Raw genomic sequence first — 17,536 nt, forward strand, 5'->3', positions numbered from 1 at the left:
CAAGACTCGCTTGATAAGCTCCACCCTTGAATGTTTCCCCACTTATCTGGGGATCAGACCTTCTGGGGAAGCCGACGCCCTGATAGCACTGTTATCGAATAGGGAGGCAATGAAGAGCCGGAAAACATATAATGACTGTCATCGTAACGACCTTGGAAGTTGCTTTTTGACAAAGCCTTCGTGGTTGCCAACTTCCAACCTCATACCTTCTCTTAAATTGACTTTATACTACTACATATCATGCAGGAACAAGCGGATTCAGCCAGTATGGCTAAAGGATTGCAGGATCCTCATGATAAGCCGGATGAAACAGTCGGGGACCTGGAAGTATATCATGAAGTCCCCAGGGGATATCGTATCCCTGGCCTCTTTACCCTCCCAGCCTATCGAGCACCAATCACTCAATGCATCATCATTGCATTTGTCCACCTTCTAGTCGTTGGAATGTTCAACGTTCTTTCTGCCCTGGGAGGAGGAGGTCAAGTTGATCCAACCACGAGCAATAATGCCAATACAATTTTGTATAGTCTATTTTGCGCATTTGCTTTGGTCTCTGGGTCCGTGTGCAACTTTCTGGGTCCAAAGATCACTCTTGCGACGGGTGGCATTGGTTATTCGCTACTATCGGCCTCCTATTGGAGCTACAATCACAACAACAACCAGTCTTTTGTGTATTTCGGTGGTGCCATGTGTGGCGTGGCTGCGGCTTTCCTCTGGTATGTTTCATCTTGCATCCGTTTCACGCCCAGGCTCGATTGTCTATCGTCATTTTCCTCGTTCTAACAATAACACTTTTAGGACTGCCGAGGGATCTATGATTATGTCACTCCCAATGGAAAAAGATAAAGGCAAATATGTTGGAATATTCTATGGACTTTCATTCTTCGGCACGGTGATTGGCGCCATTATTCCTACGGTCGAGAATTGGGGGGTCACAACAGCGGGCAGTGTCAACGATAGCACATATATTGCTCTTTTTGTATTGATGCTGATGGGTAGCGTGGTGGCATGCTTCGTCTCCAACCCATCTAAAGTGGTTCGCGATGACGGATCTCGAGTGGTCGTCCCTCGTCAGACAACCTTTGTCCAGGAACTAAAGAATGTGGTCCTCGCAGTCAAACGCGAGCCTTGGATTATTTTGTTTTTCCCCTACAGTTTCGCGGGTCTGTGGTACATTCCCTACCAGAGCAACGATTTCAACTCCTATTTCTTCAATCTCCGCACTCGTGCCTTTGGCAGTCTTTGGTTCGATTTTGGCCAATTTTTCATGGCTGTGACCGTTGGTCTACTTCTCGATTTTAGCAAACTCGGCGGCCGACGCCAACGTGCTTTTATTGGCTGGAGCTTTTTATTTGTCTTGATCAACGCCGTTTTTATTGGTGGCGTGTTTCCCGCTCGCATATCCCAACGTGGGACGCCTCCTGATCATCTTCTCGATGTCCATGACTCCAAAGCCGGAGGATACATCGCACTTTATACATTCTATGGCGCCGTAGATGGTGCCTGGCAGACATTTGCATGGTGGATCATGGGAACTCTTTCCAATGATCCACTGGTGTTATCCATTTACTCTGCATTCTACAAGGTATTCGGAGCAATGGGAGCTGCGATTGTGTTCAGTTTGGACGTTCGCGGAATCAGCTACCAGGCAATGTTTGGAAGTTACTGGGGCTTACTGTCAGGATCTATGCTTCTGGTATTGGTTTTGATCTTTAAGCGTGTCCAAGACACACTTGTACCTCCCGATGCTGATGAAACAACTACTATGGAGATGAAAGTGGAGACTGCCTGATTCTTTTATTGCAAGATTTTAGCTACGAGCTGCGTTCAAATATTGAAATAATTGAATTCCAACAACTTATACACCTTTTGAAGCCTCTCTGTTGAAACATCAATAGGTATCCATACCTCTGCCAGTGGCACTACATAAGTTCAATGTTGTACATATGCCCTATTAGTCATATTCTGAACGACAGCCTTTTAAAGCATCTGAATGACAAAATAAAGTAGGCACTAGTGCTAATTAGGATGCTTATTACTTGACAACCTCACAAAAACCCCCCTTGAGTAGTAGAATATGCAGCTTTTAAAAGAGCCGCTCCCAGGGTCTGAGAAATGTCACTTATACAACAAACGCACTTCCCAGTGGCATATCCCTTGAGGGATCCGGAATCCACTACTAATATTCAGTTTCAAATTTACCCCGGATTTGATAGTCGTATCGATTGTATCTTCCAAGGTTGGCCATGGGCCAGCCGGCAATAGCGACCCACTTTATACGTGGGATAGCGCAAGAAGTGCCTATTAGAGGGGAAAAAGTGGCGCCCCTATCTGAATCAGGTGGCACCAGTACTACGTCAACGTGGGATTAAGCTTGGCATACCTCAAGATAACGAGGGACCGCACATTTGAGTGATGCAAGGTCATGCATAAGTCGTTACGTCGATAGGAATAGGCCAGTACGGCTTCTCTATTTACTGTCTGATGTTCAAAACGTCTATCTTGACAATATTAATTGTGGCATTATTGATATGATTCGCAAACAAGTGCTCACGGTGGACCATCTATCAGTCGTCCTAACGTTACATAGCCCTCTTCGAGAAGCTCCCAGCGACAGCCCACTAATGATTCTCGCACAGCTCCCAATAGCTCCCTTGTCTGTTGAGATGCAAAACTAATATCTTCTTTGTTGCGTAACAGCATCAACATGCGGACGAGGTATTCTTCAGCAGTGTATGACACTTCATCGGTCTTCAAGGGATTCCTTTTTCCTTCCATGAATCCATAGGCCCAAAGAATAAGTGCTGCATGATAAAGAGACCAAGGCCGAAGAGATAAGTTATCTTGAGATGCATGATATTGTTTCCCTGTAAAGAGGATCTCTTGAATCAGCAGCAGGCAATGATAAAGAGCTCTCGTGGCTTCTGGTCGTTCACTCCAAGTTTGTACTCTCGCAGTCGCTCCGACAAGATCAGCCTCTGAGAGCATATTCCCCAGTAGTGACGGAGCCCCTGCTATAACATGCATATCCGTGATATCAGTGTATATTGCCACGTAAGCCATTCGATGAAGGGGCTTCGAAGCTTCCAATGCAAGTGAAGAGCTTCTTGAAACAAGGCAAAACGACCATGTATCCATTGCCTTTTCCAAAGTATCTCTCCAGCTGTCAGCGGAAACCTGTCGGGGGCGATCGGGTAAGGCCCCTCCAACGCCTAAGGTAACCGAGTCTCTTGACTTTAAATGTGTTGTGACACTGAATAGTCCATGAAGTAAGATAAGTCGACCATACGCAGTGCATTGGGGTGGTATAGGCGTGCGCGCTATCAGTTTCTTCAAAGTTGGCAGGAACCCGGGGGGTTCTGGTGTCTTTCGAATCATTCTATCCCATTCAACGACATTGCCACACTCCCACAGGTAGTCTGGACAAGGAAGCGGAAGGCGAACATCCTGTACAGATAAGACGCAGGTATGTCCAAACATAAAGCTATGTTGTGCGTCCATAATAAATCCAAAGAAGGCGGTGCGATTTGAGGACTGTAACTCAATCCACTGACGCCATGATAAATTCAGGCTATCCAGGCCTTGGTATGAAGAAACATATGATACCCCTCGTTTCATGAGCTTTTTTTTCTTTTCGTTAGCATGGATCGCGAATAAAAAATGTAACATTTATAATCTTCCTAGCTACTGGCTCGAGACTCACTGTTATTATAGCACCATGAAAAATGTGTGCTAGCTGGTGATGCTTTCTTGTAGAGAACATTTTCTCATGTGCCTGGATAAGGAGAAGTGTTTGAACACACCATAAAGATGCCGGCGGCTCGAAATCAGGGGTCTATTATTTTCCATGTTATAAAAGAGATCCAAATTTATGAAGCGCATGCAGGATACTCACATTGAATATAATGTAACGCAATGAATCATGGATTTGAACAGAGGTTTGAAAGTGACCCTCTTCACAAGATAAAGTCGATCCCAAAGTCACAATGGCGGCGATTAGGAGTGGTGGAGCTTGGGTTGGGTCCAGGGTTGGTTGATGTAGAATGGGAAAGTGTGGGTGGTAGTTTTCAAAGTACAAGTCGAAGAAATGTGATAGGTTGGTCGGTAAAAAGAACTGAGAGGCCAGCAAAGTCTGAGGTAGGGTACCCAGGGCTTCAAATAACCTGCCCTGTACTATAGTCCATGGCGCAAAGGAGGAGCTATCCGAAGGAACCGGATAACGAGTTGCTTGAGACATCATTGGAAAGGATGGCGGAGACAAATCTGATGAACCAGTTTGAGCAGGCGATACGACTTCTGTCGAGAGGCTAGCATCACCCGAGTTGAAATTCGGGGAGAGGTTATCAAACAGCCAGTCAAAGTCTAGTAAAGGATCTGGTGCACTGAATGAAGGGTCCCAAAATAGTGAGGTCACATTGCCTTCGCCTGTCGCATCTACCATCATATTGTGCGTGGAGCCTGGGTGATGAGTCAACACCGGGGGGGAGTCGCTACGAAGCCCATTTGGCTCGCAAGTCCCATCATGATTCTCGTAGCTATTTGGTGTGATTGAAGAGCCTTGTGTCTCTCCACGGATGATTGACTCTTCATCGGGTGACCGAGACTCTTGCGATGAACGCGATGTCTCTATCTCAGGCTGGCTTGCCTCTGAAGGGACAATACCCCCAGAGTTTCGAAACCACATGCCTCTTTCGTGGCGTTTCTCATGTCGTCGCAACAAATCATTGCGAACGAATCTTTTCGGACATTCAGAGCATTGATAAATTTGCTTGGGTCGATCTGACGAGCTGTCATTATCTGCGGGGCTCGTTCCCATTCCCCGGAAGAAAGTACTCACGGTTAAGACGATGTCGCGACAAATGTTCCGGCCGGATAAAGCACTTTCCACATCCTGGCTCTGTGCACTTGTAGTCTCGAGTCATCGGTAATTCGGAACTCGCGTTCGTGGTGCACAGCAAAGTGGGTGTAGCGAAAAATGGTGCGGAGGTTCGAGCGCTCTAGTGCAAGTGGTTCCTTATCGCCGGGTGAAACGGGCACCGATAGTCCCGAGGTCTGTGGAGTCGATTCTAGTTTAGAAACAAGTAGAAGAAACTTAAAATCCTTTTAAATTCTTCTGTATGGGGTCTTTGAAAGAGCATGAAGAGTTCTTTCTCTCACTAATGAATGTAGGGTGGGCCATGGTCAAAGTAACTTTGCAAGCAAGTACGACTTCCAAGATTTGGATAGGGATATGATTGAAGTTGGAGTATATGTAAAATGGGAGGTAAATAGTACTAAGTATGGAATATTGCTCAAATGCGACACTATATATACAAATAATCGCCAGCTAAGGAGCTGGTCTTGGGCTGAAGGGGAATATATATCATGAAAAATGCAATACAGTCTTTTCGCAATGTCATGTGCTATACCCAGGGCCTCTATGATCGAGTGAAGCATTGTATATCCGAATTCACAGGGCAAAGAGAAGGCGAGTCACGTAAATACGCCAGTCAAACGCGATTGACTGGACTTTATGTAGATGGTGATCCACATGTGAACACACCTCGTACAGTACCGTCATTGTAGTTCTGGATCTGTTGCCAAAATTTATTAGTTTCAAGTTCGAGGATAGATAAAAGGATCTCATGGTAGATAAACTTACAATGTCATAAATACTCGAATAGGTGCCAGCACCCAAGATGAGAATACCAATGACGAAAATGAAGGCATTGACAATAGCCAACACAATGTTTTCACGGTCCATCCAGCTGCCCTTCTTGATGAGTAGGAACCACATCAGAGCAGGGAAGTAAAATGTGAAACCGGAGATAAAGAGGGCGGAAGAAATGGAGAGCAGGTCATCAAAAAACGGAATAACCTCTGCAATGATGAAAGCAATGACAGTGGCAGCCGTGATGACAGCCATCCATGTGATCCAACCCATCTTGGTGTTGATGAATCGAATAGGCGAGTTGGCAAAGATACGTCCGTGAATCAGACGACCAAAAACGACTGTGTTGATCGATCCACTGATAAAGATGACAGGCAATGCAACTCCATAGGCGATACGGCCAAGGGTGTGACCGGCGGAGGTCAGGGCAGGGCTCGAGACATCGGGTCCAACGAAGGCATAAATAAGGGCACCAGTCATGGTGTAAATAATGATTTCAATGATACCAAGTACCCAGATGGACTTCTTGAAATCGCGAGGGGTGTGCATTTCATCCATGAAGGAGAACTGGCACATAGCAAAGCTGTATGCGAAAACAATGTTCGAAATAGCAATAAATGCCTCGGCAAATACAAGATCCTCCTTTGGCCATGCAGACCAGGGAACTGCACCTAAGCCGCCCGGTTGTTTGTGGGCATCAATACCGGTTCCAATGATAGTAATACCGATTGCAATGATAATTGATGCAAAATCCACATAACCGAGAATAGCGACCTCGGTGAAACTGGGGGGAATAGCCAAGAGAAGTAGGATTATCGCGGATACCACAGCAAAGATCACAGAACAAATAGTGGACTGCGTGATATTTTGCCATGCGATCGTACCGGTCAAGCAGTGAGAGCCCGTAAGGAAGATCAATTGGAGGGCCAACATGAAGTTAATCAACTCATATCCGAATCTTCCCCACATCAAACGACCTGCGTCTGCGTAGTTGGCAACCTCCGGGAAAAGCAGCTTCACTTGACCAACGATATAACTGGTATAGATAGCAATCAAGCCAACTCCCACACAGCAGATGACACCAGCAACCATGCCGAGCTTTGCGAAGGTTGAAGGAATGGACAGACTACCCAATGCAATAGCCTCGACGATGAGCACCACGGTGAGTCGCTTCCATCCCAGCCGATTGAACTTGTGGATTCCGTGATCAATGACAGCCTGTTCCGCATCTGTCATTTCACCTACCATAGGGGCTGAGTCGAATGCAGGCGGGGCGTCATAGCCTTTCTTCTCGGACTCATCGAAAGACTTGCCGGAGGATCCGTGGCTGTTGGAGATGTCGTCTTCGTAACCCATGATTGCGGACGGGAGGCCTGCGACCGGCGCAAATACAAAGGGGGAAGGGAATTATTGAGGAGAGGAGACAAGAGGATGTATGAGTAGGTAGATCAACGTTGGATGACGGGCTGTCGCAGAGTATATGTATTGGGGCCAGGATGGACCGGCCGCGTCGCTGGATCCGGCGTTATCAGGGAGTCCCAAGCGCTCATTTCCTTGACTAATGAAATTACCCACAACCTGACTTAGTGCTCCAACACGTGGAGTACGACGCTGCTCCACTTAATGGTCGTCCATCCAACGATATTGCCGCTTTCGGTTTGGGCGGATCCACCTGTGTCCCGACGAGGCAAAGTACACTGTGCCCTGGTGCGCCCGACGCCAATTAAACGATAAAAAGGGTTCATTCGTTATGTAAAAGAAATACAACATTGGCTGCTTCCCAGGGTACTAGAGATGTCAAGTTATGGAGCCCCTTTCCCCCACGATTGCGGGGAGATGGAGACTTACGGACTATGCAGTGGAGAGAGTAGAGAAAAAAAATTACTGGCTACAGAGAATCTTGCAAAAAGGCAACGATGATGAAATCGAATATCAAACGCAAAACAAGATTGTCTTTCGCCTCAAAAAAGCTAAGACAACGCCACAGGCGATCATTGGCAAGCCAACCCGGTCGGTTTGCCGGTGCGTTGTTATTTGGGGCAGCAGGTTGAGTAGCCAATAAGCGGTGGTCGATAAGAATGACTCAGCCAGATAAGCTTCACAGGTGCTGATGTCACGTGATGTGAGACGTGTTTGCGCTGTTTGTCTCCTTGGGGGCTGTTTTGCCCTTCAACGACTGTTCACTCTACTCACCTCATCTCTTTGCATTCCATCTCATCTCTTTTGTCAATCAATAACCACGTTCTGTCTCATCATGGTCTCCACCATCTCGTATCCATTCTACTCCACAAATTTGCCAGGTCGGAACTCTGCGTCTGGGGTTCAGGAGTTCTCCAGTGGCTGGGAATCTGGGAGTCTAGCCAACCGGGTCCGGGGGAAAGGCGGTGCGCCACCAAACGCTAATTAATTTCGCTGATTGGGCCTGCTGTCTTCTTCCTTGCGAAGCGACGAAATCATACTACGCCAAAGTAGCGCAATTGCTGATCCCAATTGTACTTCCCACAGAGTACAATGATTCGCTCTTCTCCCCCACCCTCCTTACTTGGTGATCGAAACGTCTAGAGCGCACCAAGATGGGTTGGGGTAACCCCAGAACTGTGAATTTTGTGGGGTTACAAGCAAGTGCTTTCCCATATGCCCAGAGAACTTAAGATGTCAAAAAGGACAAAAAGGGAAAAGAGAATATGCAACAAACTCTAATCGCTGAAACCCAGAAGCCCAACATAACTGAGATGTTTCTGCTAGTGATGATTCATACAGAGTACTGTACGAAGGATCAAAGGATCGAATGAGCATTCACACACACACAATCAGTCTTTTTCGGCGTTCCTTCAAATGACGTCTGATCATCAGTTCGAATTACTGTGATTGCTGCTGATTGTTCCTGTATCACTGGGGGCCGAAACGTCCCGTGCGACCGCTTTGACGTACGATCCTTCAGCCTTTATCTGAGATCTTCGGCTTCCATAAGGTGGGAAGGTATCTACATCACATACACTCCGGGCGGGCTGTTTCTTCGGGTTTAGGGGCGGAAGGAACTTGCATAAGGTTTAGTTCTTCGGATACGTAATCGGAAGGTGCTCGTCCTACCATCAATCTATGAACGACATTTCATTGGTGGATATGACTACGGTATGACAAAGACGGGGATGTTGTATGCGATTCGAAGCCCTGCTCTCTCCGCGTTCCGCGCACTGCCATCTCCAACGCTGGTGATCGCGGTCGCTGATGAGAACCCGAGTCGGTGCGCGGCCCGCAATCGGGCTTGAATGAGCGCAAGATGCACGCCTCGCCCTCGATATTCGGGAATCGTACTGTCAAGATAGAAGTGTGCCACGTAGGTATTCTGCGTTTCTATACGTGCCATGACGGCGGTTCCTGCAATTTCACCATCCACTAACGCAAAGTACAACAAATCTCCTCTTCGAATTGCAAGCTCCGCAAGAAAATGTAGAACCTCTGGAGCGCGGGGCTTGTCCTGAAATCCCGCAACGGATGCTTCCATGAACCGTTCCGCTTCATACGGCTCAGCCTGTCGTATCGATACACTGGCGGGAGACTCTTGGGCGGACCGATTTGCCCATTCTTTTATATCACACCAATGTGTACTCAGAACTGCCCTTTCAACGTAGCCATAGTCTGCCAGGATCTTCAGAGTGGACGCTGGAGCAAATGGACTAAGATGGATTTCTGGTGTCAGCCCAACAGCGGCATAAAACGCCTTCAAGTCGCTCAAGTCGCTCTCCTGCAGTAATGCATTCTTTCCGCATCCAACGACCCGATTAAGTTTGCCTTCGAAGTCAGGTAATGACCTAATAGCAACTCCTCCTGTGGGAGGTTCCTGGATCAGAACTTCGCGTTTCGGATAAATCTGGGCACATTGTTCCGCTTGTCGTCGGATGTGTATGGCTTCCGCTGCTTCACAAACATGAGCCGCACCTTGTTCGACAAAGATCTGCGGGACTGACATGGCTTGCAGAACTGACTTCTTCTGTGTGCGGGAATTAACGCTGTATTCCTCTTTACTAACGCAGAATAAATCTACGGGTATTATGCACGCGCAATGAGGCTAGTTATTATGAGTCATGTTTACTGTTTCCTCGTGACTCCGCTTCTTCACGCCGTCTACCATACAACACTGTTCAACACTGGGATTTCTGGTTTATTTTCAATGAACCTCAAATTATTTCTCTCTGATGCATTCCAAAAAATGTCAAGGTGAAACATTTTGCTTGGCAGTTTCTAGAAATAAGGCTTCATCTTATCACAGCAATTCGGAGCGCCGATCCAGGGGTTCGCTATCTCTTTATCAAACGTCTCCAACCGCCCGAGTGGATCTACTCCGAATCCCTCAAACATTCGCTGATTGCACGCGCAACATACTCCACATTACTAGGATTCAAACCGGCAATCGAGATACGAGAATTCGCGGCCATATAGATATGATGTTTCTCTGCGAGCGATATCGGAATCAGCCTTATTATCCACAATAGAATGGGGCGCAACAATTAACAAACCTCGCAGTTCCACCACCACCTCTGACGATAAGCCTAGAAACCCAAACATGCCAGATTGTTGAATCAGATGATCCCAAGATCCGGGTGCCCCTGACGCGTGTTAGAGCGCGGAAGAAAAAAAAATCCCTCATTCTAGGTGCGACGCGACTCACCGAAAGAAACCAAGCCCTTGTACAATATTTCTCTCATGGAGCGAATACGATCACTCATGGTTACCATGTCCTGGTACCATTGTATTCTCAAGGCATCATTCCCCAGAACCTCACTGGCAATTTTCGCCCCGAAACCTGGTGGATTCGAAACTTCCGACCGTTGAAGCATTTCGAGCATGGATTGTGTTCTCACGGTAACCTGCTCATCATCCGTGGCTACTAAGAAACAACCGACTCGCTCACCTGCAATAGATTTTAGCTTTGAGGGATGTCGCAGAATAAACACGCCATCCGTTCAACAACAACAAGAACCCACTCACCATAGAGTCCCATATTCTTTGCGAACGACACACAAACTCCAGCTTCCATATTAAACTCGCCCATAAACAATCGAATGGCAAATGCATCTTCATCCAAATTTCCCGAATTGAATCCTAGATACGCAGAATCAAAAATTGGGAACAATTGTCGCGTTTTCATGATCTGTGCAATCTCTCGCCATTGTTCTTTCGTGGGATCAAATCCCGTCGGGTTATGCGCGCACGCATGTAGAATCACCACCGAGTTCGGCGCCGCTGTACACAACATGGAATAATATGAATCGATGTCCAAGCTCTTGGATTCAGGATCATAGTACTTGAAAGGCTCACACGAAAAGCCTAACGACTGGAATACCTGATAATGGTTCGACCATGTAGGCTCAGGGATGTAAACCTTGGGTAGCTCAGTATGACAGGCTTTCAACAATAGTCCAGCCAGGTGCAATGCGCCAGTGCCTGATAGACTCTGGCAGGTTGCAATCTGTCCAAATAGTAACAGGCCCTGTTAGTATTCATTCGAGTCTCGAGTTACCATGGGAGGTTCATACTTTACTCGCTTGCTCTTTGTAAAGCTCAGGACCCAATACAAGCTGTGCCGTCTGATCTCTAAACTGTTTCAGTCCCAGAATAGGAAGATATTCATGTTGTAATCCTTGTTCTAGGAGAGCCTCGCGTGCCTTACGCACTGACGGGAGAACCCATGGTTTACCATTCTCATCACGATAGGTTCCTTGTCCCAAGTTGACTTTTTGAGGAAATGGATCCGCCTGGTATTGAGCTGTTAAAGCAAATATCGCGTCGGCGGGTATGAATCGAGCTTGGTCGAACCATGATGTATTATACTGTGTGTCGGCCATTGTACCTTTTTTTTACAGTGCGTACGCAAAGAAGACTCAAGTTTGTTGAAAAGGTTTGAACATTTCCATTATATCTGCACATTCTCAATGGCACTCCACAGTTGGAGCTCCATCGGCGCGGGGAGCCGACGTCTTGATAGATAGAATCGGGAATGAATCCGTGATCCTCCAATTCGATTTTTACTATGTATTAGCTTCATGAGGCTAAGACGTATTACTTGCATATCCATTTAAGTTATCCACTAGTGTTCCACGTATCATGTCACTGATTTTATACCGGTTACAATGAAGTTCTGCTAGTTTATCACCGGGTAAATGTAGCATCGGCCCCATCTCCGATGCCTCCACTTCCACAATGTTCGGGACGCCGCTCCGAGCTCACGTCTTCTATGGAACGAAACGAACACTGCTAATGGGCCAAAATCACCGTAGAGATGGAGAAAGTATACCCCTCCCCCTCAATTGATAGCGGGGATATCTTCGGACGTCATCCGCGACAAATAGAAAATTATTAATGAACTTGAAGCGCCCGGCAGATTATTGTTCTTCCACTTCCACTTCCACTTCAATCCGATAACTTGTTAACTCCCCAAACTTGAAAAGCCGTTTACATCTCCCAAAATGGGCTCTATCGCTGTCTCTTCTCAACCCCATGTACCCCCTGCGGGAGTATGGTGTCCCGCCGTGACTTTCTTCGATCATGAAAACGACACATTGGATCTAGCATCGCAAGCGCAGTATTTCGCATACCTTTCAACCACCGGACTTGCTGGTCTAGTTATCCTAGGCACCAACTCCGAAGCCTTCCTTCTCACCCGCGAAGAACGATCCCAGCTCATTGCGACGGCACGAAAGGCTGTCGGTCCCGATTTCCCTCTGATGGCAGGTGTTGGAGCTCATTCAACAAAACAAGTACTCGAGCTTGCGAACGATGCCGCAGCTGCGGGCGCCAATTATCTGCTAGTTCTCCCACCAGCCTACTTCGGCAAGCCGACCACCATGAACGTGGTAAAGCGATTCTTTTCCGAGGTCGCAGCGAAAGCGCCCCTTCCCGTGATCATGTACAACTTCCCAGGCGTGTGCAATGGGGTCGACCTAGACTCAGAAACCATGACTGCGATCGTTCGGGAATCAGCCGCTGCTAGTTCCAACGGCAAATCCAACGTGGTAGGTGTCAAACTCACCTGTGGCTCGGTCGGAAAGATCACGCGCCTGGCTGGAACTTTCTCTCCTGAAGAATTCGCAACTTTCGGTGGACAGTCCGACTTCCTCATTGGTGGTTTGGCTGCTGGTAGTGTTGGATGTATTGCGGCTTTTGCGAACGTTTTCCCCAAGACAGCGTCCCAGATCTATACACTTTACAAGAAGGGTCAACTGGAGGAAGCAACAAAACTCCAAAGAAAGGCCGCTCTCGCCGAAAGTCCCATTAAGAGTGGTATTGCATCAACCAAGTATGCAGTCTCCTCATACTCTGCTGTCGCGGCGGGGATCTCAGATGCCGAGGCTAAGCTGTCACCACGTCATCCATACGAACCTGCTGGTGACGCGGTCAAGAAATCGATAGCGAAGGACATGGCGGAGGTCGCAGAGATTGAAAAGAGCCTCTGAGGGAGGCAACTAAGGGTGAATTCCGTTCATGATTATGAAGCATACAAATAAGAAGTACGATGAAATGGAATGGTAAAGAAGACTATCATTTTTTTTTGCATACACATCTGCTCCGAGTCATTTGGTAGTAAAACATAATCTCGTAGTAGCGAATCATTGCTGTCAATCGGTAAATCTTGCCGGACCAACCAGAGTCAAGAGTACGAGCAAGAAACCCACCGTGATGATTGTGCCTACAATTGTATGCATACATATGTGCACCGTGCACATAGCAAACAATTTTTGTACGAGTGCTTATCTTCAAGAGCAGACATAGATATTCACCATAAGTTAAAGAACTATGCGACTCACATCCATGAACTCAGCCTCGCCTTCATGTAGAACCCATTGACATTTTCCCCCTCGACAACATTTGAACATGCTATTAAAGTGCGTAATTGTGCCATGATCTCTATCTTAGGCTTAATGACTCGGGAACTCCGAAAATATGTCGGCTCGCTAATCGTCATCCACGCACTAAAAGCCCTTTTATGCAGAGTAATCAGCCATAATGCACAGAAACCTCGGTTATGTGGGTCCACGTAGCCCACAGCTTTTCCTGATTAGTATTCCAGGCCTTTAATTCCGCCAGCATTACTGTGGAAAAGAAAAAGAGCGAGAGAAAATTCCAGGAACAACCAAACCCCCGATGGTTGAGCCTCGGCAAGTGGAGATACAGATCCAATCCTACTGGATCAACTGGATCGTATGGATCTTATCGGGCCAAAGAGTAAAAAATCTTCTTGAATCGGCCCGATTAATTCGAGACTCGGCACTGATTATATTCCAAAAAAAAACTCCGTAGCCAATCGTCCTCGCCGACTAATCATTCTACCCTGGTGCCACTTTCCACATAACACCAAGAGCCCAGGAACAGCCCACAAGGCCCTATGACAATCTATTGCGCCTTAATGATGCCCCACTGTAAAAATATCCCAGCCCAAAACAAGTAATTTCTCCGGGTGAATATTTTTCGTTGAGTAATAATCTCTTAGTACAGACTACGTTTCACCTCGGCTCAATTTGCTTCCAAGATTTTGTAGATAATATTCACTGTCAGCTTTCTTACTCTCTTTTTTTTCTTTCTTTCTTTCTTTCTTTTCTCCTATATTCATTTTTTACGAAACACGCAAATCGCTTCCTTCCATTTGTTACTTCTTACATACGAAACATAATCTATTACGACTACTCGACCTTAATTCTCTCCTAATGGCAACGGAGGCCCCTTCAGTGGAGGCCAAGGCCCCGACAAATTTGCCAAATACAGTTCCCTTCTGGCGATTAGTGACTGAACCCGGCGTGGTAACGCAAGAAGTGGTGGACCATTTCTATGCAGGAGCAGGAACTGAAGATGACCCGTATGTGGTCCAATGGATGCCCAAGGATTTTCGAAACCCACTTCAACTCAGCCTGTCTATAAAATGGACCGTCACAATGGTTGCTGCTATGGAAACACTCGTGGTGGCCTTGGTATCTTCGGCATATACCGGTGGTATCGCGCAGATTGAGGAATCTTTCCAAACAACAACCGAGATCTCAACATTGGGTGTCTCTCTTTACGTGCTGGGATTTGCATTGGGACCCTTGCTCTGGGCTCCGATGAGTGAGATGTTTGGACGTCAAGCCGTCTTCATCGGTACTTACTGTGGCTTAACCATCTTCTGTGCCGCCACTACAGGCGCCAAAAACATCGAGTCCCTACTGGTATTCCGTTTCCTTGCTGGTTCCTTCGGATCCTCGCCTTTCACAAACTCCGGAGGTGTCATCGCTGACATGTTTGCTGCTCGAGAGCGTGGACTGGCACTATCTGCATTTGCCTTGGCTCCCTTCCTGGGTCCAGTCATTGGTCCCATTATCGGTGGCTTCCTGGGTATGAAGGCCGGATGGAAATGGGTGATGGGTCTCTTAACAATCTTGTGCGCTGTGATGTGGTTTTTCGGTGCTGTCCTGAAGCCAGAGACCTACGCCCCTGTTCTTCTTCGCCAACGAGCCCGTACTCTCTCAAAGCTTACCGGTCGTGTTTACATCAGTAAGCTCGATATTGACCAAGGTCGACCCGACCTGAAGGAATCGCTCAAGGTTTCTCTCTCTCGCCCTTTTATCCTTCTCTTCATGGAGCCTATCGTCCTCCTTCTTTCGATCTATCTCGCTATTATCTACGGAACCCTCTACATGCTTTTCGGCGCCTACCCGATCGTCTACGAACTTCACCGAGGATGGAACCAGGGTGTCTCTAGTCTTGCATTCCTTGGTGTCATGGTGGGAATGCTGGCCGCAATTGCATACTCGATTCCAGAGAATACACGCTATGGAAAACTTCTCGAAAAGAAAGGTGGTTATTGCCCTCCCGAAGATCGTCTTCCTGCGTGTATGATTGCCTCCCTTGCCCTACCTATTGGTCTCTTTTGGTTCGCATGGACGGATTCTCCAAATATTCATTGGATGGCCAGTGTTGCAGCCGGTGTTCCCTTTGGCTTCGGCATGGTCCTTGTATTCCTGTGTGTCTTCAACTATTTGATTGACTCCTACACTATCTTCGCCGCCTCTGTCCTCGCGGCCAATTCCTTACTACGATCTCTCTTTGGCTTTGCATTCCCACTTTTCACAACATACATGTTTGAGAACCTAGGACTCCATTGGGCTGCGTCTGTGCCAGCTTTCTTGGCCTTGGCCTGTGTTCCCTTCCCATTCATTCTTTACAAGAAGGGTCTATCCATCCGGAAACACTGCAAATACTCGGCACAGTCAGAGGCATTTGTTCAAAGCCTACTTCAAAGTATGGGAGAGCCTCAACCACAACAGGATGTTCAAGCTGATGAACCAGCTTCATCTGATGAGCCTGTGTCGCGCGTGCCCACTCTCACCGACCATACCAATGCCATCGATTCGTCATTGGCTCAAAAGGAGGGCCAGATCAACGTTCATTCCCTTGATCGATCTCTTACACACACCTCCGGTCGCGTATCCGGGGAAATGCATCGGATTCCCACCTACGAGGCGAATCCGTATGATGTTGACCGTATCAACACCCGAGAATCGTTCAAATAGAGTTTCAATGCGGCGTTTTGGTTGTGGGTGATAGGTTCGAGGTGCTTGGTCACCTGAAAATTGCATGGCGTATCTCAGGTGTTGTAATATTGAGCATACATAATGGCCATTCTGCATTTATAAATAGACATTTACTTAAATAATGGTTATAATTTTACTCCTTCCGGGTTTATTCAAAGGATATTCTGTTTTTCTCTTTCCTAAATTAGCTAGTTGCCATTGAAAGAACTACCATAGGGAATGGAAAATACTGTAGGGAACCTATCATGCATTTATTTCCTAGAAACAGGCATCTTCTCCCCTCTAAAAGTCCACGCTGGAATAAAGGCATACCCGCCTGTCTATTCTCATACAAGCTCTACACCTGAGCTAACAAGATGTTGTAAAGCTTGGGGATTGGCCCCAGTAAAGTCCTTAACCTTTATCCCATCGTGAAAGAGCACGAAGGTTGGCATCGCTCTGATACCGACTTCCGCGGCAATTTGCTCCTGTTCGTCGCAATCGACTTTGTAGAACCGGACTTTGCTGTATTCATCGATATCCGAAAACTTCTCGAAAATAGGTGAAATCACTCGGCAAGGTCCACACCATGTCGCCCAAAAATCGATTACAACGACCTCTCCGCTGTTTATGATCTTTTCAAATTCATCGTACCTAGTGTATTAACGATGTTTCAAGGTTAGCACTGAGTAATAAAGTAATCAGGCGAAAGAAAAATTTAACATGACGTACGAGTTGATAGCGATAACAGGCATCTTGAATGGGTGGTTTATAGTGTAACTTGACAAGAATCAAGGGAGTGGCAAGATCAGGAGTTTAAACAAAAGATCAGACATAAATGGACATGACTCTCAATTTATGTGATTTCATCCAGCATTACCCCTCCCCCCACAGTTCAGCTGTATGCGGTCGATGTCCAGGTGGAGTGGGGCTAGGTTTCTTCATCTACGTCATCACCTCTTAGCATCACCTCTTAGCTGGAGATCTTCGACATTATGATAGATATAATAGATGGTATAAGTGCAGAGGAGAATAGAAACTAAACAAAAAAGTCGACATATTTCGCGGGGTAAGGTCCAGCTAGCAACTTGAATATAGCGGCTTGATCTCATCTCTAAGCATAGTTTTGGGACACCAGATCTCGTCTTCCCGTGTCCCCACTCGATCCGCTAGCTGTAATGTAAGAAAATGGTGGAACATTATTATATCCAGTTGAAATCATTCATTGGGGGCAGAATTAAATACGTATACAGAGTCTTATGAAAGATGAGGGCCAGAACTAGTAAGTGGCGGTGGAGGACGCGGGAATTTGTAGCTCGGGTATTCAAAGAGAATGTTAACATGC

General features: G+C 46.9%; 7 protein-coding genes across 7 annotated transcripts; 3 read left to right on the forward strand and 4 right to left on the reverse strand.

Annotated features, from left to right (window-relative positions):
- Positions 1-240: 240 nt before the first annotated feature.
- N7478_011614 (uncharacterized protein) lies at positions 241-1,792 on the forward strand (the record flags this gene model as incomplete). Its single annotated transcript, XM_056927828.1, has 2 exons — positions 241-716; positions 799-1,792. The coding sequence occupies 2 exons, from the start codon at positions 241-243 to the stop codon at positions 1,790-1,792; spliced, it is 1,470 nt and encodes a 489-aa protein (XP_056773555.1).
- A 3,718-nt stretch (positions 1,793-5,510) lies between these two features.
- Positions 5,511-7,006, reverse strand: N7478_011615 (uncharacterized protein; the record flags this gene model as incomplete). The annotated part of the gene is made up of 2 exons (XM_056927829.1): positions 5,511-5,573; positions 5,642-7,006. The coding sequence occupies 2 exons, from the start codon at positions 7,004-7,006 to the stop codon at positions 5,511-5,513; spliced, it is 1,428 nt and encodes a 475-aa protein (XP_056773556.1).
- A 1,771-nt stretch (positions 7,007-8,777) lies between these two features.
- On the reverse strand, positions 8,778-9,620 carry N7478_011616 (GNAT family N-acetyltransferase; the record flags this gene model as incomplete). The annotated part of the gene is made up of 1 exon (XM_056927830.1): positions 8,778-9,620. One exon carries the CDS (start codon positions 9,618-9,620, stop codon positions 8,778-8,780), a length of 843 nt encoding a protein of 280 aa, XP_056773557.1.
- Positions 9,621-10,299: 679 nt separating this feature from the next.
- N7478_011617 (Aspartate) lies at positions 10,300-11,496 on the reverse strand (the record flags this gene model as incomplete). Its single annotated transcript, XM_056927831.1, has 3 exons — positions 10,300-10,535; positions 10,640-11,120; positions 11,188-11,496. 3 exons carry the CDS (start codon positions 11,494-11,496, stop codon positions 10,300-10,302), a joined length of 1,026 nt encoding a protein of 341 aa, XP_056773558.1.
- A 621-nt stretch (positions 11,497-12,117) lies between these two features.
- On the forward strand, positions 12,118-13,104 carry N7478_011618 (dihydrodipicolinate synthase family protein; the record flags this gene model as incomplete). The annotated part of the gene is made up of 1 exon (XM_056927832.1): positions 12,118-13,104. One exon carries the CDS (start codon positions 12,118-12,120, stop codon positions 13,102-13,104), a length of 987 nt encoding a protein of 328 aa, XP_056773559.1.
- A 1,248-nt stretch (positions 13,105-14,352) lies between these two features.
- On the forward strand, positions 14,353-16,191 carry N7478_011619 (MFS transporter; the record flags this gene model as incomplete). Its single annotated transcript, XM_056927833.1, has 1 exon — positions 14,353-16,191. The coding sequence occupies one exon, from the start codon at positions 14,353-14,355 to the stop codon at positions 16,189-16,191; it is 1,839 nt and encodes a 612-aa protein (XP_056773560.1).
- Positions 16,192-16,538: 347 nt separating this feature from the next.
- N7478_011620 (thioredoxin family protein) lies at positions 16,539-16,946 on the reverse strand (the record flags this gene model as incomplete). Its single annotated transcript, XM_056927834.1, has 2 exons — positions 16,539-16,845; positions 16,924-16,946. 2 exons carry the CDS (start codon positions 16,944-16,946, stop codon positions 16,539-16,541), a joined length of 330 nt encoding a protein of 109 aa, XP_056773561.1.
- Positions 16,947-17,536: the final 590 nt, after the last annotated feature.

Source organism: Penicillium angulare (assembly GCF_028827245.1).
Source record: "Penicillium angulare strain IBT 27051 chromosome Unknown utg000009l_segment0_segment0, whole genome shotgun sequence".
Classification (NCBI taxonomy): domain Eukaryota; kingdom Fungi; phylum Ascomycota; class Eurotiomycetes; order Eurotiales; family Aspergillaceae; genus Penicillium; species Penicillium angulare.